At 52.6% G+C, this 24,867-nt stretch overlaps 1 protein-coding gene across 4 annotated transcripts in view; it reads right to left on the bottom strand.

The window, feature by feature from the left end:
• Positions 1-24,592, bottom strand: part of LOC147096021 (TNF receptor-associated factor 2-like) — a 35,705-nt gene extending 11,113 nt beyond the window's left edge. Inside the window, exons 1-3 of one of the 4 annotated variants that reach the window (XM_085974989.1) lie at positions 24,505-24,592; positions 2,223-2,513; positions 909-987 (exon numbers count right to left, since the gene is read on the bottom strand). In XM_085974989.1, coding sequence (XP_085831115.1) covers positions 909-987; positions 2,223-2,461 — 318 coding nt within the window. In that variant the 5' untranslated portion in view covers positions 2,462-2,513; positions 24,505-24,592. The other 3 variants (XM_085974990.1, XM_085974987.1, XM_085974988.1) reach the window with 3 other exon arrangements.
• Between the last annotated feature and the right edge of the window lie 275 nt (positions 24,593-24,867).

The following is a 24,867-nucleotide window of genomic DNA, read 5'->3' as shown; positions in this document are numbered from 1 at the left end:
GATGTGTCTTTATAATGTCTTCTGTTTGTACCTTATGTTAAAAATTGATTAGGTAAAGAATGTTATAAAGTTGATTGAGCAAAGAAGTTATTTTTAAACAAATAGGGCACATTGGTTCAAAACCTTCCATTGAGATTTGATTCCAATGCATTTGGAGGTTGTGTCAGTGTTGATTATTTCAAATAGTGGGGTGTGGTTAGAATGTTTATTCTGTGAACATTCTCAGTAAATTGTTTATATCAATCGGGTTTAGAATCTTTATACCGTGAACATTCTCAGTCTATTGTTATATCAGTCGGGTTTAGAATGTTTATTCTGTGAACATTCTCGGTCTGTTGTTATATCAGTCGGGTTTAGAATGTTTATACCGTGAACATTCTCAGTCTTGTTATATCAATCGGGTTTAGAATGTATGTACTGTACTGTGAACATTCTCAGTTTATTGACATGTGGGGTGGATTTAGATGCAGTGTAGAATGCCACTACTGTGAAATGACATGGGTGGAATTTTCTGAGCCTCCACTCTACCAACGGGGCCTGAAATGCAGTGGACATATTATTGGAAAACCCCAAGTGGGCTGACTGTGAATTTCCATCCATTGACACTAATAAATGGAAGATTGCAGCCAATGCAGTCATGATTTTTCAATAAGCTGGCGCTACATATGAGGCTCCACTGATGGTGTGGGCCTCGGAAAATGTTGGCCATTTATTTCAGTACATCAGTACATATACTGTGCTGCAGCACCTTTTATGAACATCCTTTTCAGTTCACTGCATAAGATGTGCCGGGCAAAAGGTGGAAAATTGATTTTTTTTTTAATTCCCCTAATTTCCAATTATGATAATTGAATAATTGAAATGTTTCAATGATATGTCTTGATCTTAAACAGAACATGTATGCTTACTTTCTCTAACGTGGCCACTGGACCATTCTCAAGTATTTCTTTATCCTTCAGGCAGGACGGACATGTAATAGATTCTTTCCTGTTGGCAAAAGAGGGCAAAAATATATAATTGAGGGGTTTATTTAAACGCAAGAACACCTACACAGAACCTCTCAGATACCTTCCTGTGTGTCTGAGATAGTACTGATACTGCACACAGCAGTTTAATATCGGTACCACATTTGGAGCACTGGCATTTGGAGTTATACTGCCAGCTCGCACCACTCTCTAATCAAAGCACAACTCCTCAATACTCAAACAACAACAACTTGCATTTATATAGCGCCTTTAACGCAGTGAAACATCCCAAGGCGCTTCACAGGAGCGATTATCAGACAACAGTTGACACCGAGCCACGTAAAGATGATATTAGGGACAGGTGACCAAAAGCTTGGTCTGTGTGGAGTTTGCACATTCTCCCCGTGTTTGCGTGGGTTTCCTCCGGGTGCTCCGGTTTCCTCCCACAGTCCAAAGATGTGCGGGTTAGGTTGATTGGCCATGATAAAAATTGACCCTTAGTGTTAGGGGGATTAAATACGTGGGGTTACGGGGTTACGGGGATAAGGCTTGGGTGGGATGGCTGTCGGTTGGATGATCAGCCATGATCTCGTTGAATGGCGGAGCAGGCTCGAAGGGCCGAATGGCCTACTCCTGCTCCTATCTTCTCTGTTTCTATGTAAAGAGGTTGGTTTTCAGAAGCATCTTAAAGGAGGAGAGGCGGAGAGGTTTAGGGAAGGAATTCCAGAGCTTGGGGCCTAGGCGGCTGAAGGCACAGCTGCCAATGGTGGAGCGATGGAAATCGGGGATGCGCAAGAGGCCAGAATTGGAGGGGCGCAGAGATCTCGGAGGATTAGAGGCGGTTACAGAGATTGGGAGGCACATGCAAAAGGGCTCCTAATGTCGTTAAAATTCTTAAGAGTTCGATCAGCTCTTTGATAACATTGAAAACTTTAATATTAAACTTAACACAGTTCAACAGGCCCGAGGACTGCAAGAGTCCAAAGATATGGAAGTACCAGGTAGGTGCATACTTTTCTTGCGGATCGGAGGCATTCGCCCGCGGGAAGCCTCCGACCGCAATTTCAGGTCCATTAAGTACAACAAACCCATCTTTTTTTTTGATTGACCAACCCACCCAGATATACCCATCTGAAGTTCGCCTATAGTTTCTTCCCTGAACCCGTTTCTACTAAATCCTTTCAACCGGTTAACTTATGCCATAAATCTATCCCGTTCGCCGTGAAAATATGGTCATTAATATATCTGGAAACGTACAGTAGCTTTCTGTGACACCTTTCGCAAAACCTGTGCCCGCACTCTGTCTGAACTGGATTCCTCATCAGAAGTCCGCACTCTCCGCAGTAGTACTTGCGGTCGTAGCCCCACTCGGCGCTGATCACATAACCTCTGGCCTCCTCGTCTTCGCTCGCAGCCGAGCATGGAGGCCTCTTCCACTCACACTGCGATATGTAGCTGTGGAGCCCATCTCCGTGCTTCAGAGCAAACAAACTCATGGCCAATCTTCGACCGACTCTGGGAGTACGTTTTGTGTCTTGGGAGAGGAACCTTAAATATCAATTACAGTAAAAGAGCTTGTTAATAAAGGTTTTTCGTTTAATCAAAGTGAAACTCACTTGAGTCACAGTACACCCCCCAACCCTGGTATCTTTCGAGATGGGGATAGTTCTGTGATGGACAGCATGACTGGGCAAAAAGTCCCACAAATATTTACACTTAGGGCGCGTACCCCCCAAAAAATCTCCCTGAACCAATTTCGCTGGAAATGTCACCCGCATGCAAAGCATTTCGCTGAGATGACAAACTATTTTAAATTTCAGTTTTGATTACGATTTGCTTCAGTCTCTTTCACTTTGCCCTCTCTAGATCATACATGCCTTACATTTCCTTTAATTCGACCTTCACCTCATGTGTGTATTCAGTGACCCACATGTAGAGATTAGTATCTCAAGATAAGCTCGAGGAACAGCACCTCATCTTTCGATTAGGCACTTTACAGCCTTCTGGACTCAACATCGAGTTCAACAATTTCAGACTTTAACTCTGCTCCAATCTTTTTTTCTCTCTCTCACATGGCAGCTGTCGATCATTCAGCCATTGCCATTTACACTTCATCTAGAGTCATCTTTTGTTTCTTAACTTGTCCCATTCCCATCTCCTTTTGCCTTGCACCATCAGCCCTTTTGTCTCTTAATCTCTCCCGCCTTCCGTCCTATCACAGACCTTCCCTTTTGTTCTTTCCTCCCCTCCCCCCTCTCCCTGCGCCTACACTTGCTTAAAATCTGTTACATCTCCAACTTTTTCCAGTTCTGACGAAGGGTCATCGGCCTGAAATGTTAAGTCTGTTTCTATCTCCACAGATGCTGCCTGACCTGTTAAGCATTTCTGGTGTTTTCTGTTTTTAATTCAGATATTTCCAGCTTCCGCAGCATTTTGCTTTTGTGTCTGTGTAACGAGTCCTCCCCCCCCCCCCCCCCACCCAGTGACATTTTCAGGCTTTGTAAACATTTGCTGGGAATGGGTCACCTTCTCCATCAGAGAGAGGACTTGGCACTCTTCCCCCGCCCCGCCCCCCAAAAAAAAGCTGTCGAGGCTGTGGGTCGATTGAAAATGTCAAAACTGAGATTCGTCTTGTAGCTCGCAGACGCCGGGGGTCTCAGTAACCTGGAACTTGGGTCAGGGAGGCTTCATTGGTCAAACTGACACAGAGCCCGAGGGAGATTTATGAGTATGAGTAATGGTTACTTGGTGGATGGAGAGACTGTGATGCTCCATTGGGATCAGTCTGGGAAAGGTCTCGCAAAGCAATCGGGTGCCCGTTAATTATGTGACAATCAGTTGGTCACCTCAAGCCTCAGAGCACAATGAAAGGATCCAGTCTGGATCAGGCAACATCCCCCATGCAAAGCATATCAAAGAATCTTTGTAGCCGAAAGACAATGGCAAGACTTTCACATCATGTTAATATGATATTTTATATTAGCGCGCTGCAGGAAAGGTGCAAGAAGTTCCAACAAGAAGTGCTCTGCTGTTTTATGAACCTGGCCAAAGACTAGGACTATGGTCAGATTTTCACAGCTATAAATGGTCCATCATGTTTTCTGAGACCCTGGAACAAATATTCATTCTCATCAAGAGACCTTGATGAGAGTGAACAGGACCTTCATGGGTTCCAAAATCTAAGTTCTACTGCATCCACAGGTGTCCTATATTTCCCACCATCTGTGGTTTCCAATATCTTCCAAAGGTGTCCCTATAGGTGGCCCTTCTTCTAGAGAAATAAACAAGTGTTCATTGCACACTTACCTGTTGCCATAATCACATTACGTATGCAAAGTTATCTAGTGAATTACATGCCCCATTACATTGGTTGAATTTATCACGTAAAAATAAAATAGGGGTTCGCCACCAGCCACACTAAAATGAACCACCTATCTGATATCACATGCTGCCCAGGGATTTCTACCCCTTCTCCTCCAGCAAGTGGGCAGAGATGGTTAGTAACTATGCACAAGTAGGATTTGTCTGGCCTCCAGATCCATACTGGGTTCTAGGTCTTCTCAATCAGTGATGTCCACTTTTTTTTATGCCTGCAAGATGCACTTTCTACCGAATCCCATCAGAGTGGACCATGTCAGCAGCTCATTTATTCCCTGAAACTCAGAGCCAGCTAAAATGATTGCCTCACACGGCCAAGCACCAATTCTCCAGCATTGAGAAACTAATTGAGCATGTTGCAAGAGCAAACAATTGGAACTGGCACCATATCCGGCATCATAGAGATTCCTAGACCACAATGTTGCATCAAAAGTCCTGCAGGCATCTGAGTGATAATGGATCACTTGCCCCACAGATCCACACTTGCCCCATGGTTCAACACTTGCCCCGTGGTTTGACACTTGCCCCGTGCTTCGACATTTGCCCCGTGCTTCGACACTTGCCCCGTGCTTCGACACTTGCCCCGTGCTTTGACACTTGCCCCGTGCTTTGACACTTGCCCTGTGCTTTGACACTTGCCCCGTGGTTCGACACTTGCCCCGTGCTTTGACACTTGCCCCGTGCTTCGACACTTGCCCCGTGCTTTGACACTTGCCCTGTGCTTCGACACTTTTCCCCTGGTTCGACACTTGCCCCCTGGATCGATGCTTGCCCTTGCCCCATGGACCATCCCTTGCCCCAAGGACCATCTCTTGCCCCATGGACCATCTCTTGCCCCATGGACCATCCCTTGCCCCAAGGACCATCTCTTGCCCCATAGACCATCTCTTGTCCCATGGACCATCCCTTGCCCCATGGACCATTCCTTGCCCCACTGACCATCTCTTGCCCCATGGACCATCCCTTGCCCCATGGACCATCCCTTACCCCACTGACCATCCCTTGCCCCATGGACCATCCCTTGCCCCATGGACCATCCCTTACCCCACTGACCATCCCTTGCCCCATGGACCATCCTTTACCCCACTGACCATCCCTTGCCCCACGGACCAACCCTTGCCCCAAGGACCATCTCTTGCCCCATGGACCATCCCTTACCCCACTGACCATCCCTTGCCCCATGGACCATCCCTTGCCCCATGGACCATCCCTTACCCCACTGACCATCCCTTGCCCCACTGACCATCCCTTGCCCCATGGACCATCTCTTGCCCCATGGACCATCCTTTACCCCACTGACCATCCCTTGCCCCATGGACAACCCTTGCCCCAAGGACCATCTCTTGCCCCATGGACCATCCCTTACCCCACTGACCATCCCTTGCCCCATGGACCATCCCTTACCCCACTGACCATCCCTTGCCCCACAGGCCATCCCTTGCCCCATGGACCATCTCTTGCCCCATGGACCATCCCTTACCCCACTGACCATCCCTTGCCCCACTGACCATCCCTTGCCCCATGGACCATCTCTTGCCCCATGGACCATCCTTTACCCCACTGACCATCCCTTGCCCCATGGACCAACCCTTGCCCCAAGGACCATCTCTTGCCCCATGGACCATCCCTTACCCCACTGACCATCCCTTGCCCCATGGACCATCCCTTACCCCACTGACCATCCCTTGCCCCATGGACCATCTCTTGCCCCATGGACCATCCCTTACCCCACTGACCATCCCTTGCCCCACTGACCATCCCTTGCCCCATGGGCTATCACTGTACAGTCTCTGCCTTGCTACGTTCCCCCTTTAGAAGTCCTTGTCCTTTTATCTTATGGTTGAGTCTGCAGAATCTCCCCCCACTCCCACCGCCCCAATCCCGATTTTGACCCAATAACAGTTCTCTTGTACGATAGCAAAATACTGCAGATGCTGGAAACCCGAAATAACAACAGAAAATGCTGGAAAAACTGGTCTCCATGGGCCGATTACCATCTCGTCTGGCTTCTAATACCTTTTATTGTCTCTTTTCTTCTTTTGTTCGATCGCAGTCTTGCCTTCGATCTATTTTCTTTTCTTTCCAGTTTTGAAGAAGGGTTTCGACCCGAAACGTCAACTCAAATTTCTCTCCATGGATGTTGCCTGACCTGCTGAGTTTTTCCAGCATTTTCTGTTGTTATAACAGTTCTCTTGTGTTCTTTGTAAGCAGTGGAAGCAACGAAATAAATGCTGACAGCTCCACTAAAGAGAGGCAGAGGCGGAGACAGGGCAAGAGTGAGGGAGATGGAGAGAGAGTGAGGCAGAGGGAGAGAAAGATTACTCGTCATTAATGTCCTGTGCAAAACTTTTGAGCAGCAGTTGAAACTGATCTCACATTCAGCACAGAGATCAGACGGCACGTAACACACGCAACCTCACGTTTAGAGATACAGAGCAACTGAAGCGTTCTTGCACCAAATCGTGTCCACGTTCATGTCTCTACATACAATTGTTAACTCACCCTGTACAGTCGGAGCCCCACTTGATATGTTCGCGCGACCAGCAGCGAGTTCATAGAGGAACTGGGTGTGTTCTGCACGCAATATGTACAGAGCCGCTGGAAATTCCAATCTGTAGGGTGTGGGGGGTTTTTCAAATTGCTTCTGGTTGGACTTCCTCTGGAACTTCTACACACACACACACACGTGTTATTGAGTGTACAAATCCCCTTGGCATCCACTTTACTTTCGGGGTTTTTTTGGCAGCTAATCGTGTACATCAGTCGGTAAAGCGGGGACAGAGAGGTTTCCTTTGTGACTGTCTGCTCCCTCTCTCCCTCTGATACACACACGCACACTGTCCTCCGGGTATGTGCTCCTGTATCGTCACATTCCCGTGTTAAACAGTGCAGACAAGCGGCCCCCTCCCCTCTTAGACAGATGGGGGTAGCATCGCTCCTGATTTGTCATCCTGAGGTCGTGAAAGGCGCTACATAAATGCAAGTCTTCCTCTCCTTCTGTCTCACCCTCTCGCTCTGCCACAATGCTCTCAGTCTCTCTTCCTTCAGTCTCTTCCTCTCTCTCTTTCTCCCTCATCAATCTTTTCCCCTCAGTCTCTCTCACCCCTTCAGTCTCTTTCCCTCCTCATTGCCTCTTTCTGCCTTTTCCTCTTTCTGTCTCCCTCTATCATTCCCTTAGTCTCCCTCCCTCTACCTCGCTCCCCTAGTTTCTCTCTTTCTCTGCCTCTCCATTAATACAGTAGTATCTCCCTCCCTCTGCTCCTCTTCCTCCCTCTGCCCCCTCACTCCCTCTCTCACCCCCACTGCCTCCATTTCCCTCTCTCTGCCTCTCTCTCCATCCCTCTGCCCCTCTCCCTATCGCTCTGCCCCTCTCTCCCTCCAGTTTCTCTCGCTCAGCCTCCCCTCCCCCTGCCACTCTCTCCCTTAGCCTCTTTTCTCTCTCTCCAGGTCTCTCTCACTCTCCTCAGCCTCCTCACTCCTTAGCCCCTCAGCCTGTCTGCCTCTCTCTAGGTTGTTTCTGTCTCTCCACCATCAGAATCTCTCCCTATTTTGGTGTGTGTGTGTGTGTGTGTAGCTCTCTGGGTTTTTTTCTTGTTCTCCTTGTTTATCTCATAAGTCTGCCTCCAACCTACCCTCAACTCTCAAAAAAGAGGGAGATCAGAGGAGGGAATAGATTTTAAAAAGGGGCGTGCCCCTTTAGCAAGGGAGTGCGAGGTGCAATCAACAGCCCTGGGTTTCGAGCTCAAGCTGACATTTCGCTACACGCTCGAGGGCGGTTCACTGAGTGTTCGGAATTCCCCGGCCCGGAAATCCCGGAACCATCGAAAAATCCCCACTTCCTTCATCTACATTTCCTCATTCCTCACGACCCCCAACAGGAACTCAGGCAGACAGACTGGAATCTCACTGCAGCCAGTTGCTTTAGGATTGGAGTGTATACATCTAGCTTGCAGCTCACTTCCTTTAACTGGGGACTGAAATTACCTCAACAGTTCAGGACATGTTCTTCACATGTCTCACCCCCACCCGTCTGTGCCAGTGTGTGTGTGTCTCTCTATTATTGTCTCCTTCGCCTCAGGCTGTGTCTGTATATACTCGCACACACTGGGCTGCCTTTTATGTCCTTCGCTGTCACTGGGACCACATTCATTTTCCAGTGTGCGGTCAGTGTGTTGGCGGGCTTGACTCATATGCTCCCTCCGGCAGACCGAGTTGAGTCAAGTAGGGCCGGGCAAAACCGAGGGGTGAGCAAAGCAATTTTACTGGAGCAAACCTCCTGAAGCTGTTATTGTCAGAATCGGTAAGCTCGCCTTCATACCGAGTTGATTCTCACAGAGCATTCGTGACTATTAGGTAGCAAAACCACAATTAATGATTGCCCCTTAATGAAAGTGTCCCTTTAGAAACACAGAAACATAGAAGATAGGAGCAGGAGTAGACCATTCGGCCCCTCGAGCCTGTTCTGCCATTCAATGAGATCATGGCTGATCATCCAAACTCAGTACCCTGTCCCTGCCTTCTCCCAATATCCCTTGATCCCGTTAGCCTTAAGAAATATATCCAACTCCTTCTTGAATATATTGAATGAACTGGCCTCCACCGCCCTCTGTGGCAGAGAATTCCACAGGTTCACCACTCTCTGGGTGAAGATATTCCTCCTCATCTCTGTCCTAAATGGCTTACTCCTTATCCTTAGACTGTGACCCCTGGTTCTGGACTCCCCAACCATCGGGAACATCCTTCCTGCGTCTAGTCTGTCCAGTCCTGTTAGAATTTTATAAGTTTCAATGAGATCCCCTCTCATTCTTTTAAACTCCAGCGAGTATAAGCCCAATCGACCCAATCTCTCCTCATATGACATTCCTGCCATCCCAGGTATCAGTCTGGTGAATCTTCGCTGAACTCCCTCCATGGCAAGAACATCCTTCCTCAGATAAGGCGACCAAAACTGCACACAGTACTCAAGATGTACACACTTTGTCAGTAACACGATCCCTGTGTCTGTTTCTGGCTCTCTCTCTATCACTGTGTCTGTTTGTGGTCCTCACTCTCTATCACTGTGTGTATCTCTGGTCCTCTCTCACTATCACTGTGTGTATCTCTGGTCCTCTCTCTATCACTGTGTCTATCTCTGGTCCTCTCTCTCTATCACTGTGTCCATCTCTGGTCCTCTCTCTCTATCACTGTGTGTATCTCTGGTCCTCTCTCTCTATCACTGTGTGTATCTCTGGTCCTCTCTCTCTATCACTGTGTGTATCTCTGGTCCTCTCTCTCTATCACTGTGTGTATCTCTGGTCCTCTCTCTATCACGGTGTGTACCTCTGGTCCTCTCTCTCTCTATCACTGTGTGCATCTCTGGTCCTCTCTCTATCACTGTGTGTATCTCTGGTCCTCTCTCTCTATCACTGTGTTTATCTCTGGTCCTCTCTTTATCACTGTGTTTATCTCTGGTCCTCTCTATCACTGTGTGTATCTCTGGTTCTCTCCCTATCACTGTGTGTATCTCTGGTCCTCTCTCTCTATCACTGTGTGTATCTCTGGTCCTCTCTGTCTATCACTGTGTTTATCTCTGGTCCTCTCTTTATCACTGTGTTTATCTCTGGTCCTCTCTATCACTGTGTGTATCTCTGGTTCTCTCCCTATCACTGTGTGTATCTCTGGTCCTCTCTCTATCACTGTGTGTATCTCTGGTCCTCTCTCTCTATCACTGTGTGTATCTCTGGTCCTCTCTGTCTATCACTGTGTGTATCTCTGGTCCTCTCTCTCTATCACTGTGTGTATCTCTGGTCCTCTCTCTCTATCACTGTGTGTATCTCTGGTCCTCTCTCTCTATCACTGTGTGTATCTCTGGTCCTCTCTCTATCACGGTGTGTACCTCTGGTCCTCTCTCTCTCTATCACTGTGTGCATCTCTGGTCCTCTCTCTATCACTGTGTGTATCTCTGGTCCTCTCTCTCTATCACTGTGTGTATCTCTGGTCCTCTCTCTCTATCACTGTGTGTATCTCTGGTCCTCTCTCTATCACTGTGTGTATCTCTGGTCCTCTCTCTATCACTGTGTGTATCTCTGGTCCTCTCTATCACTGTGTGTATCTCTGGTTCTCTCCCTATCACTGTGTGTATCTCTGGTCCTCTCTCTCTATCACTGTGTGTATCTCTGGTCCTCTCTGTCTATCACTGTGTGTATCTCTGGTCCTCTCTCTCTATCACTGTGTGTATCTCTGGTCCTCTCTCTCTATCACTGTGTGTATCTCTGGTCCTCTCTCTCTATCACTGTGTGTATCTCTGGTCCTCTCTCTATCACGGTGTGTACCTCTGGTCCTCTCTCTCTCTATCACTGTGTGCATCTCTGGTCCTCTCTCTATCACTGTGTGTATCTCTGGTCCTCTCTCTCTATCACTGTGTGTATCTCTGGTCCTCTCTCTCTATCACTGTGTGTATCTCTGGTCCTCTCTCTATCACTGTGTGTATCTCTGGTCCTCTCTCTCTATCACTGTGTGTATCTCTGGTCCTCTCTCTCTATCACTGTGTGTATCTCTGGTCCTCTCTCTCTATCACTGTGTGTATCTCTGGTCCTCTCTCTCTATCACTGTGTGTATCTCTGGTCCTCTCTCTCTATCACTGTGTGTATCTCTGGTCCTCTCTCTCTATCACTGTGTGTATCTCTGGTCCTCTCTCTCTATCACTGTGTGTATCTCTGTTCCTCTCTCTCTATCACTGTGTGTATCTCTGGTCCTCTCTCTCTATCTCTGTGTGTATCTCTGCTCCTCTCTCTATCACTGTGTGTATCTCTGGTCCTCTCTCTATCACTGTGTGTATCTCTGGTCCTCTCTCTCTATCACTGTGTCTATCTCTGGTCCTCTCTCTATCACTGTGTGTATCTCTGGTCCTCTCTCTATCACTGTGCGTATCTCTGGTCCTCTCTCTCTATCACTGTGTGTATCTCTGGTCCTCTCTCTCTATCACTGTGTGTATCTCTGGTCCTCTCTCTCTATCACTGTGTGTATCTCTGGTCTTCTCTCTATCACTGTGTTTATCTCTGGTCCTCTCTCTCTATCACTGTGTGTATCTCTGGTCCTCTCTCTCTATCACTGTGTGTATCTCTGTTCATCTCTCTCTATCACTGTGTGTATCTCCGGTCCTCTCTCTCTATCCCTTAGTGTATCTCTGGTCCTCTCTCTCTATCACTGTGTGTATCTCTGGTCCTCGCTCTGTCACTGTGTGTATCTCTGGTCCTCTCTCTATTCCTGTGTATATCTCTGTTCCTCTCTCTATGCCTGTGTGTAGCTCTGGTCCTCTCTCTATCATTGTGTGTATCTCTGGTCCGTTCTCTATCCCTGTGTGCATCTCTGGTCCTCTGTCTGGATTTTGTGTGTCTGTTTTTGAATACAACCCTCTGTGGTTCTTACTCTCTGTCCCCATGTCTCCATATTTCTCCATGCTTCTTTTTCCCCCCTTCCCGTGTTTCCATGTTTCTCTATGTCCCTCTTCCTGTGTTTCCATGCTTTGCTCTCTTCCCGTGTGCCCATCCTTCTCCTCATCTCCCTCTATAGGTGCAGTGGGAAGAGCAGAGCGATGGGTGATAAAGCACTGGGTCCTGTTCACATGGAAATAAAAAGAAAGACTTACATTTATATTAGACCTTTCACGACATGCGGACGTCCCAAACCCTTTACAGCCAATGAAGTACTTTTTGAAGTGTGGTCACTGTTGTGTTGTCGGAAATGCGGCAGCCAGTTTGAGCACAGCAAGCTCCCACAAGCAGCAAAGTGATAATGACCAGATCATCTGTTTTAGTGATATTAATTGAGGGATAAATAGTGGCTCAGGACACCCGAGTTAACTCCCCCCTGCTCTTCTTCAAAATAATGCCATGGAATCTTTTACACCCACCTGAGAGAGCAGACAGGGCTTCAGTATAATGTTTCATCTGAAAGATGGCGGCCTAGAAATTCCCTTGGGTTTGCGCCCATTTAGGGGCGCAAGAGTGGGTTGCGCCGGAAGTTGCGTCGCTGCTGAAATTAGGTGGGCCTTTAAATCGGCGTAAGCCGGTAGCGCTGCGCCGGCACCGATGACGTCATCGGTGTGCGCAGCGCCCCGGTACCGCCCGAAACCACGCCGATCCCCATCTTCAGTAGCGGCCGCCTCTTCCCTGGCGGCCGCTAACAACGTTTTGAAAACCTGGCCGTGCTGCAGCCTTAGAGGCGCTATTTAAAGCGGAGGTGCGGCCGGCCGCTTTTTCGGCGGCCGCCTGCCCGCACCTCCTTCCCCGGCCTCCTCCACCCCCCCCCGCGGCATTGCCGGCTGGTTTCCGTGGAGCCCGGCACTTCGCCGTTGTGCCGGGCTCTTTTGCCGGCACTTTCAACGGGGCTCCGGCCGTTGCAGGCACCTCCCCCTTAAGAGAAGGGGGAGGCCTGCAGTACAGCAGCCTGCCGCTCCGCATCGGGTGGCGCAGCGGGACCGGCAGCGCTGAAATTCACTTTCAGCGCCCCAAGCGGGGCGGGCACACCCTGTACCAGCGCCCGCTTCTGCTTTGGGGCGCTGAAAGTGAATTTGGGGCGGGCACAACTGGCTCGGCGGCGGGCGCTAAATTTCCGGCGCAAACGTGCTGGCGGGGCGTCACCGAATTTATAGGCCGGCACTTCTGACAGTGCAGCGCTCCCTCAGTACTGCCCTGTGAGTGTCAGCCTTTTTTGCTTGAGTCTCTGGAGTGGGACTATGAACCCAGAACCTTCTGACTCAGGAGGAAGGAATGCTAGCCACTGAGCCGCAGCAGATTCAGATGTGGTGAGTCGAGGCCAGGAGTGATGGTTATCGACACCAGGACTTACTGACAGCATTGAGCAAGTTTCACATGTAGAAGGTGAGGAAGCATCCGCTCATCAGTGGGGTATGTACATCAGAACTTTGGAATAGCACAAATCAAAGGGCATTCAGCCCATCCAGTCGAATCAGTCCACCTTACGGGTGACTCTGCCCAGCTTATGGGTTTAAACTCACTCCTAGAAATTGGGTTGGTAGCGCCGGCGCTGAGCGCCTAAAGAGACCTAGAATTGGGGCGAAGCGCTATGCTGGGGCGGACGCTATGAAGATAGCGCCAACTCAGATATTGACTATACATTTAGCGCCTGCACTAAGTGTTTGCGCGCGCCCGCGAGCGCAAGCAGCTCATGACGTCATTTCAGTGTGCAACGCCTTTAAGGAGCACCTGAGCGCATATTGGGTGGCGCCCGGAGCCTTAGCGCCTAGCGTTATTAGTGACAGTTCGAGGGAGGGCTAACAGGCCCTTCTCGGAGTAGGGGGGCGCTATTTAAAGGGGACAGCTCTACTGCAGAATCTTCTGCCACTTGGCCTGCTCATTGCGCTCGCTGCTAGAGAGAGTTGGCGAGCTAATGTGGAGCGGAGTTCTGGGATTTGAGCTTCACAGTACTTGGGACCTTCAACCCTGTCCGAAGCACTTGCACCACTACACCTAAAAGCCTTTTGACCAACTGGCATCGGAATGGGAGCTTGTTTGGAGGGCGCCGGACCTGATCTGCACTCTGTGCAGCAGTCATGACGACCTGCCTTGCCCTGCGGGGAGACGGTGGCCGAACTTGCCTATCACCCCTGTGTTGCTCCATGCCGCTTGGTCCGGCAACTGGTTCATCCTCAGAGCCACCCCCCTTCCCCTCCAGGGGACTACTATCCCCAGTCTGCAGATGTCTCCGCTCCCCGGATTCTGCAATGGCTGATCCGGATTCCTCCTGGTCCACGCCTCCGGTGGCACTGGCACTGGCAGCTTCAGCGCGTTGAGCCCGAGTTGGTGCTGATTCATCTGAAAGTGGGAGGTGGAAGAGTGGCTTTAGCAAAAGGACAGGTTTGCTGAAAGGCATGCCAGATTGCGGCATGGCTCTGACATGGCTGCACACTGAGGATGCATGCTGGCGGGGGGACCAAGTGGAAGGCAACAGGTGGAAAAGGTGAGAGTCTTACCCTCGCTGTCGGTAATGGGGTCAGCAGATGCAGTGGTCACTGGACCAGACAGACGTCCTCCAAGTATCTGGTGCACTCTCTCCTCCAGATCCGTGAGAGTGACCACTTGTGCAGGTCCACCACCGGTTCGACGCTGCTTCTTTCTAATCTGTGCCATCTTGGACTGCAGGGGAAAGAAGGGGAGGTTCTGTTACATGAGGCCTTGAGACCTCATCGCATGCCCCCCATGGTGCAAGAGCCCTTACATGAGGCCTTGAGACCTCATCGCATGCCCCCCATGGTGCAAGAGCCCTTACATGAGGCCTTGAGACATCTGTCCATGTGTGTGGCCAGAAAGGGCCATGGGTGCATACTGACAGATGGCCATTGGCGCATCATTGCAGCAGGGTGCCCGAAATCAGCTGCAGATGGAGGGAAGCACAAGTTTGGTAAACTATCACTCACCCTAACGATCCGTGTGAGGTCGTTGAATTTCTTCCTGCACTGAACAGGGGTCCTGGTCACCATGCTGCTGGAATTCACCCTCACAGCAACCTCCCTCCAAGATCGTCGATAAGCCTTCTGATTTGGCCTCTTGCCATTATCCGGATACAGGACCTCTCGACGGTGTTCAACTGCAGCCACCAAGTGGTCCAGAGCCTCAGTGCTGAAGCGCTCTGCTCTCTGCCTAACCTTCTCCATAATGCACAAGTTTCTAACGCCAGACAAGGGCGAGCGCCGAATCTGAGGCCTACAGGGCGTTGGGTGTTTAAGCTCAGTCTGACTGACCCGCCCTTTAAGAGCCGGCCGGCGCCTGTAGGTCTCGTGGTTTCCCGTAATTGAGTTCACCTGCGCTGCGCCCGTCCGCGTCGATATTGAGTAGCGCCTGACCTTTTGCGCCTTAAGAGCACCGTGCAACAGCTGATTTAGCGCCTCAATCCCCTTTGGGGGCGATGCAACCCAATATCGCGCCAGGCGGCGATAAGTTTCGTCCGGCTATAAACTTTGAGCATCGCCAGTTCTAACGCCTCAAGCGGGGCTATACCCAATTTCTAGGCCACTCTTGCAGTGACAGCTGCGGCTCAGTTGGCAGCATGCTTGTGCCTGAGTCAGTATGGTTGTGGGTTCAAATCCCACTCCCGACTCTGGAGCACAAAAATCCATGTTAACACTGCGGTGCTGAGGGAGTACTGCACTGTCGGGGGTGCCGTCTTTCAGCTGAGATGTTAAACTGAGGCCCCGTCTGCCCTCTCAGGTGGGTGTAAAAGATCCCATGGCACTATTTTGACATGGCGACTCTATGACTCTAAGAGCAGGGGAGTTATCCCTGGTGTCCTGGCTAATATTTATCCCTCAATCAACATCACAATAACAGATTATCTGGTTGTTATCATGTTGCTGTTTGTGGGATCTTGCTGTGCGCAAGTTGGCTGCCGTGTTTCCTACATTACAGCAGTGACTCCACTTCAAGAAAGTACTTCATTGGCTGTAAAGCATTTTGAGATGTCATGAAAGGTGCTATATAAATGCAAGTCTTTCTGTTTTTCTCTACTGTATTTGAAAACATGTTAATGTTTGTATGAACTTGCCCCATGCACTGCAATGGTTAACCCATTTAAAGGAAGTGAGTTCACGAATGTGTTGAAATGGAGAACAGGGGATTTTATACAAACAGTCTAACATACAGGAACGTCAGCCCTTTAGGCTTCCAGAAGATAGTTCTTTAGTTTCCACTCCTCTCTCCCAGAAAATTCCAGAAATTGGAACCCTAACCACTGATGTTAAACCATAACGCAAGCACAATCAATCGAATATTTAAAAAAAAGAAACTTTGCAAAATTTGTGTTTAATTTTAAAAATGTTAAGAATTTCCCCAAGAGCTCAATTTATTCTTAAAGGCAGCTCTGTTTATGAGGTCAGTAACGTCAGACACTGCAGAAGTTCCACCCACTGATCACAAAGGAAACTTAAAGAGGTAGAGATCAACTGTTCATGCACCCACACGGTGACTCGCTGCGACCTGGACACAATACTCGGGCCTGGACCCAGTACCGTGACCCGGACCCACTACCGTGACCCGGGCTCAGTACCGTGACCGGGACCCAGTACCGTGACCCGGACCCAATACCGTGACCCGGGCCCGGTACCATGACCCGGACCCAATACCGTGACCCAGGCCCAGTACGGTGACCAGGACCCACTACCATGACACAGGCCCAATACTGTGATTGGACCCAGTACCGTGACTCGGGCACAGTACTGTGATTGGACCCAGTAATGTGACCTGGACCCAGTACCGTGATTGTACCCAGTACCGTGACCCGGACCCAGTACCGTGACCCGGACCCAGTACCGTGACCCGGGCCCAGTACCGTGATTGGACCCAGTACCGTGATTGGACCCAGTACCGTGACCCGGGCCCAGTACCATGACCCGGACCCAGTACCATGACCCGGGCCCAGTACCATGAGCCGGGCCCAGTACCGTGACCCGGACCCAGTACCGTGACCCGGGCCCAGTACCGTGACCCGGGCCCAGTACCGTGACCCGGGCCCAGTACCGTGACCCGGACCCAGTACCGTGACCCGGGCCCAGTACCGTGACCCGGGCCCAGTACCGTGACCCGGACCCAGTACCGTGTCCCAGGCCCAGTACCGTGACCAGGACCCACTACCATGACCCAGGCCCAGTACCGTGATTGGACCCAGTAATGTGACCTGCACCTAGTACCATGATTGGACCCAGTAATGTGACCTGGACCTAGTACCGTGATTGGACCCAGTAATGTGACCTGGACCCAGTACCATGACCCGGGCCCAGTACCGTGACCCGGACCTAGTACCGTGACCCGGGCCCAGTACCGTGATTGGACCCAGTGCCATGACCCGGGTCCAGTACCGTGACCCGGGCCCAGTACAGTGACCCAGACCAGTACCGTGACCCGGACCCATTACCGGGACCCGGACCCAGTACCGTGACCCGGACCCAGTACCGTGACCCAGACGCAGTACCGTGATTGGGCCCAGTACCGTGACCCAGACCAGTACCGTGACCCGGACCCAATACCGTGACCCGGACCCAGTACCGTGACCCAGACCCAATACCGTGACCCGGACCCAGTACCGTGACCCAGACCCATTACCGTGACCCGGACCCAGTACCGTGACCCGGACCCAGTACCGTGACCCAGACCCAGTACCGTGATTGGGCCCAGTACCGTGACCCAGACCAGTACCGTGACCCGGACCCAATACCGTGACCCGGACCCAGTACCGTGACCCAGACCCAGTACCGTGATTGGGCCCAGTACCGTGACCCAGACCAGTACCGTGACCCGGACCTAGTACTGTGACCCAGACCAGTACCGTGACCCAGACCAGTACCGTGACCCAGGCCCAGTACCGTGACCCAGACCAGTACCGTGACCCGGACCCAGTACCGTGGCCCGGACCCAGTACCGTGACCCGGACCCAGTACCGTGACCCGGACCCAGTACCGTGACCCGGGCCCAGTACCGTGACCCGGGCCCAGTACGTGATTGGACCCAGTACCGTGACCCGGACCCAGTACCGTGACCCGGACCCAGTACCGTGACCCGGGCCCAGTACGTGATTGGACCCAGTACCGTGACCCGGGCCCAGTACCGTGACCCGGGCGCAGTACCGTGACCCGAACCCAGTACCGTGATTGAACCCAGTACCGTGACCCGGGCCCAGTACCGTGACCCGGACCCAGTACCGTGACCCGGACCCAGTACCGTGATTGGATCCAGTACCATGACCCGTGCCCAGTACCGTGACCCGGGCCCAGTGCCGTGACCCGGGCCCAGTACCGTGACCCGGACCCAGTACCGTGACCCGGACCCAGTACCGTGATTGGACCCAGTAATGTGACCTGGACCCAGTACCGTGATTGTACCCAGTACCGTGACCCGGACCCAGTACCGTGACCCGGGCCCAGTACCGTGATTGGACCCAGTACCGTGACCCGGGCCCAGTACCATGACCCGGACCCAGTACCGTGACCCAGGCCCAGTACCCTGACCCGGGCCCAGTACCATGACCCGGGCCCAGTACCATGACCCGGACCCAGTACCGTGACCCAGGCCCAGTACAATGACCCGGGCCCAGTACCGTGACCCGGACCCAGTACCGTGTCCCAGGCCCAGTACCGTGACCAGGACCCACTACCATGACCCAGGCCCAGTACCATGATTGGACCCAGTACTGTGATTGGACCCAGTAATGTGACCTGGACCTAGTACCGTGATTGGACCCAGTAATGTGACCTGGACCTAGTACCGTGATTGGACCCAGTAATGTGACCTGGACCTAGTACCGTGATTGGACCCAGTAATGTGACCTGGACCTAGTACCGTGATTGGACCCAGTAATGTGACCTGGACCTAGTACCGTGATTGGACCCAGTAATGTGACCTGGACCTAGTACCGTGATTGGACCCAGTAATGTGACCTGGACCTAGTACCGTGATTGGACCCAGTAATGTGACCTGGACCCAGTACCATGACCCGGGCCCAGTACCGTGACCCGGACCTAGTACCGTGACCCGGGCCCAGTACCGTGATTGGACCCAGTGCCATGACCCGGGTCCAGTACCGTGACCCGGGCCCAGTACCGTGACCCAGACCAGCACCGTGACCCGGACCCATTACTGTGACCCGGACCCAGTACCGTGACCCGGACCCAGTACCGTGACCCAGACCCAGTACCGTGATTGGGCCCAGTACCATGACCCAGACCAGTACCGTGACCCGGACCCAATACCGTGACCCGGACCCAGTACCGTGACCCAGATCCAGTACCGTGATTGGGCCCAGTACCGTGACCCAGACCAGTACCGTGACCCGGACCCAGTACCGTGACCCAGACCAGTACCGTGACCCGGACCCAGTACCGTGGCCCGGACCCAGTACCGTGACCCGGACCCAGTACCGTGACCCGGACCCAGTACCGTGACCCGGGCCCAGTACCGTGACCCGGGCCCAGTACGTGATTGGACCCAGTACCGTGACCCGGACCCAGTACCGTGACCCGGACCCAGTACCGTGATTGGACCCAGTACCGTGACCCGGGCCCAGTACCATGACCCGGACCCAGTACCGTGACCCAGGCCCAGTACACTGACCCGGGCCCAGTACCATGACCCGGGCCCAGTACCATGACCCGGACCCAGTACCGTGACCCAGGCCCAGTACCATGACCCGGGCCCAGTACCGTGACCCGGACCCAGTACCGTGACCCGGACCCAGTACCGTGTCCCAGGCCCAGTACCGTGACCAGGACCCACTACCATGACCCAGGCCCAGTACCGTGATTGGACCCAGTACCGTGATTGGACCCAGTAATGTGACCTGGACCTAGTACCGTGATTGGACCCAGTAATGTGACCTGGATCTAGTACCGTGATTGGACCCAGTAATGTGACCTGGACCTAGTACCGTGATTGGACCCAGTAATGTGACCTGGACCCAGTACCATGACCCGGGCCCAGTACCGTGACCCGGACCTAGTACCGTGACCCGGACCCATTACCGTGACCCGGGCCCAGTACCGTGACCCGGGCCCAGTACCGTGACCCGGACCCAGTACCGTGACCCGGGCCCAGTACGTGATTGGACCCAGTACCGTGACCCGGGCCCAGTACCGTGACCCGAACCCAGTACCGTGATTGAACCCAGTACCGTGACCCAGACCAGTACCGTGACCCGGACCCATTACCGTGACCCGGACCCAGTACCGTGACCCGGACCCAGTACCGTGACCCAGACCCAGTACCGTGATTGGGCCCAGTACCGTGACCCAGACCAGTACCGTGACCCGGACCCAATACCGTGACCCGGACCCAGTACCGTGACCCAGACCCAGTACCGTGATTGGGCCCAGTACCGTGACCCAGACCAGTACCGTGACCCGGACCCAGTACCGTGACCCAGACCAGTACCGTGACCCAGACCCAGTACCATGGCCCGGACCCAGTACCGTGACCCGGACCCAGTACCGTGACCCGGGCCCAGTACCGTGATTGGACCCAGTACCGTGACCCGGGCCCAGTACCATGACCCGGACCCAGTACCGTGATTGGACCCAGTGCCGTGACCTGGGCCCAGTACCATGACCCGGACCCAGTACCGTGACCCAGGCCCAGTACCCTGACCCGGGCCCAGTACCATGACCCGGGCCCAGTACCATGACCCGGACCCAGTGCCGTGACCCAGGCCCAGTACCATGACCCGGGCCCAGTACCGTGACCCGGACCCAGTACCGTGTCCCAGGCCCAGTACCGTGACCAGGACCCACTACCATGACCCAGGCCCAGTACCGTGATTGGACCCAGTACCGTGATTGGACCCAGTACCGTGATTGGAACCAGTAATGTGACCTGGACCTAGTACCGTGATTGGACCCAGTAATGTGACCTGGACCTAGTACCGTGATTGGACCCAGTAATGTGACCTGGACCTAGTACCGTGATTGGACCCAGTAATGTGACCTGGACCTAGTACCGTGATTGGACCCAGTAATGTGACCTGGACCTAGTACCGTGATTGGACCCAGTAATGTGACCTGGACCCAGAACCATGACCCGGGCCCAGTACCATGACCCGGACCTAGTACCGTGACCCGGGCCCAGTACTGTGATTGGACCCAGTGCCATGACCCGGGTCCAATACCGTGACCCGGGCCCAGTACCGTGACCCAGACCAGTACCGTGACCCGGACCCATTACCGTGACCCGGACCCAGTACCGTGACCCGGACCCAGTACCGTGACCAAGACCCAGTACCGTGATTGGGCCCAGTACCGTGACCCAGACCAGTACCATGACCCGGACCCAATACCGTGACCCGGACCCAGTACCGTGACCCAGACCCAGTACCGTGATTGGGCCCAGTACCGTGACCCAGACCAGTACCGTGACCCGGACCCAGTACCGTGACCCAGACCAGTACCGTGACCCGGACCCAGTACCGTGGCCCGGACCCAGTACCGTGACCCGGACCCAGTACCGTGACCCGGACCCAGTACCGTGACCCGGGCCCAGTACCGTGACCCGGGCCCAGTACGTGATTGGACCCAGTACCGTGACCCGGACCCAGTACCGTGACCCGGGCCCAGTACGTGATTGGACCCAGTACCGTGACCCGGGCCCAGTACTGTGACCCGGACCCAGTACCGTGATTGGACCCAGTACTGTGACCCGGGCCCAGTACCGTGACCCGGGCCCAGTACCGTGACCCGGGCCCAGTACCGTGACCCGGACCCAGTACCGTGACCCGGACCCAGTACCGCGATTGGACCCAGTACCATGACCCGGGCCCAGTACCGTGACCCGGGCCCAGTACCGTGACCCGGGCCCAGTAACATGACCTGCGCCCAGTACCGTGACCCGGACCCAGTACACTGACCCGGACCCAGTACCGTGACCCGGGCGCAGTACCATGACCCGGGCCCAGTACCATGACCCGGGCGCAGTACCGTGACCTGGCCCCAGTACCGTGACCCGAACTCAGTACCGTGATTGAACCCAGTACCATGACCATGGCCCAGTACCGTGACCCGGACCCAGTACCGTGACCCGGACCCAGTACCGTGACCCGGGCCCAGTACCGTGACCCGGACCTAGTACCGTGACCCGGGCCCAGTACCGTGACCCGGACCCAGTACCGTGACCCAGACCCAGTACCGTGATCCGGACCCACTCCCGTGACCCGGACCCAGTACCGTGACCCGGGCCCAGTACCGTGACCCGGGCCCAGTACCGTGACCGGGATCCAGTACTGTGACCATGGCCCCGTACCGTGACCCGGACCCAGTACCGTGACCGGGACCCAGTACCGTGACCCGGGCCCAGGACTGGGACCTGGGCCCAGCACCGTGACCTGTGCCCAGTACCGTGACCCGGGCCCAGTACCGTGACCCGGGCCCAGTACTGGGACCTGGGCCCAGCACCGTGACCTGTGCCCAGTACCGTGACCCGGGCCCAGTACCGTGACCCGGGCCCAGTACTGGGACCTGGGCCCAGCACCGTGACCTGTGCCCAGTACCGTGACCCGGGCCCAGTACCGTGACCCGGGCCCAGTACTGTGACCCGGGCCCAGCACTGTGACCCAGACCCTGCACCGTGACCCGGACCGGTGATGATAATCTGTGAGCTACACCCACAACTGTGACCTGGACCGCAACCGTGACCTGGAGCATCTTCTTCTGACCCTGACACTCCACCGTTACCTGGACCCTCCACTGTGACCCAGATCTTGTAGGGTGAATCTGACCCTTACTGCGACCCTGACCCTCCCCTGTGACCTGTTCCCTCTGCTGTGACGTTGACCCACGAATGTAACCTGGGTACTGCCTGCTGTGATCCAAACTTACTGCCCTGCAGCATCCTCTCCCGCAGTGATGGCCTCTCTAAACTGGCCGTTGAACTGTTTCCGGAAAGGAAAGAGTTAACTGACACATGAAATTAAGGTAGCTGTAAAGCTGATCAATAGGTCGCTGTGGCTACTAACTGCCTGGTTAGTGTTGCAGAAGAGTTTAAGGCTGTTTGAGGTGGCAACCATTCAAGTCCCGACTTGCATGCGGCAGGAGATTACAGGGAGTTGCATTGTCCCGATGACTGCCGCAGGAGAGTTTGCACCTTGCCAAACGGAGAAAGAAACAACTTGAAAAGCAATTATAATTGCAGCCTCTCAGTTTTCAGTTTCCAGACAGCACCCCCGACAGTGCAGCAGCTCCTCAGTACTGGCACTGTGAGTGTCAGCCTTGATTTTGTGCTCAAATCTCTGGAGTTGGACTTGAACCCGCGGCCTGCTGACTCAGAGGTGAGATTGCTGCCACCGTGCCACGGCCTGACACCTTTATCCTTACCTCCCAATCAATTTCTAACCCATTACACAAGGCTGCCTCTAATTCCTTGCGTTTTCAATTTTGCTGATAATCTCTTGCGCGGAATCTTATCAAATGCCTTCCAAAAGTCCGTTCCGATAACATCCATCGACACGCCCTATCCACCATGTTAGTGGCCTCCTCGAAGAATTCAACTAGGTTAGTCAGACACAACTTACCCCTTCACAAATCCATGCTGGCTCTCTCTGATCAGTTCACTTTTATCCAAGTGCTCAGTCACTCTGTCCCTAATGACACGTTCTAGTAATTCCCCCCCACCCCCCGCCCCTCCTGCTTATGTTGGACTGACAGGCCTGTCGTTACCTGGTTTCAGTTGCTCACCCTTCTTAAGTAACGGAGAGCTAGTTGCAATATTTGAATCCAACGGCACAATTCCCGAATTAAGAGAGCTTTGGGAGATTATGAGCAATTTCTTCACCTACTTTTTTGTTGTTGAAAAAACTGATATTAAATCCAGTAATATATGGAAACATAGAAACATAGAAGATAAGAGCAGGAGTAGGCCATTCGGCCCCTTGAGCCTGCTCCGCCATTTAATGCGATCATGGCTGATCATCCAAATTCAGTACCCTGTCCCTGCCTTCTCCCCATATCCCTTGATCCCTTTAGCCTTAAGAAATATATCCAACTCCTTCTTGAATATATTTAATGAACTGGCCTCCACCGCCTTCTGTGGTAGAGAATTCCACAGGTTCACCATTCTCTGGGTGAAAAAATTCCTCCTCATCTCTGTCCTAAATGGCTTACCCCTTATCCTTAGGCTGTGACCCCTGGTTCTGGACTCCCCCGCCATCGGGATCATCCTTCCTGCATCTAGTCTGTCTAGTCCTGTTAGAATTTTATAAGTTTCAATGAGATCCCCTCTCATTCTTCTAAACTCCAGCGAGTACAAGCCCAATCGATCCAATCTCTCCTCATACATCACTCCTACCATCCCAGGTATCAGTCTGGTGAATCTTCGCTGCACTCCCTCCATGGCAAGAACATCCTTCCTCAGTAAGTTCTTCTCCTCGATTTATTTTAGTTTCTCTTGTACTATTGGCATTTTGTCCTCTTCCTCTACGTATTGAACAAGTCCGCCATATCCTTATCGTCAATTACACTATCACTCGTTGAACACCTCAAGTCTCTTCACCGGGAGCAAGCAGAAGCCAATCTTTAATGGGCCCACATTTCCCTTAGCCACTCTCTTAATATAGTTAGAAAAACTTTTACTGCTTGCATTTTCAGACCGTGCAAGTTTTTTTTCCGTATTCCCTTTTTGCACCTCTTAATACTTACTTTGTGTGCCCTTCTTACTTTTTATAGCTCTCCCAGTCCGCCGGAATTCCACTTCACTTTGCCTCTGTGCCAACCTCTTTTAGCTTGATACTGTCTCTTACCTCGTTTTGTTGACTGTGGTTGCCTAACGACACAAATGGAGCTTTTGCCTGTTAGGGGTGTGCACTGGTCTGGCACTAACTAGTTCACTGAATCCCCATTTGTCCGTGGGTTTACCAGTTAACAATTCAGCCCAGTTTATCATGGTCAGTTTGTGTCTCATTCTTATGAAGTCAGCCTTACATACGTTTAAGACTTCAGTTTGTGACCCTCCCCTTCTCCCTCTCAAACTTTGCATCAAATTCAATCATTGTTTTAAAATTC

Source organism: Somniosus microcephalus, unplaced genomic scaffold, assembly GCF_052327205.1.
Source record: "Somniosus microcephalus isolate GS21.2 unplaced genomic scaffold, FLI_Smic_1.0 unresolved_chr1, whole genome shotgun sequence".
Taxonomy (NCBI): Eukaryota; Metazoa; Chordata; class Chondrichthyes; order Squaliformes; family Somniosidae; genus Somniosus; species Somniosus microcephalus.
This window is presented reverse-complemented; position numbering and strand designations above follow the sequence as displayed.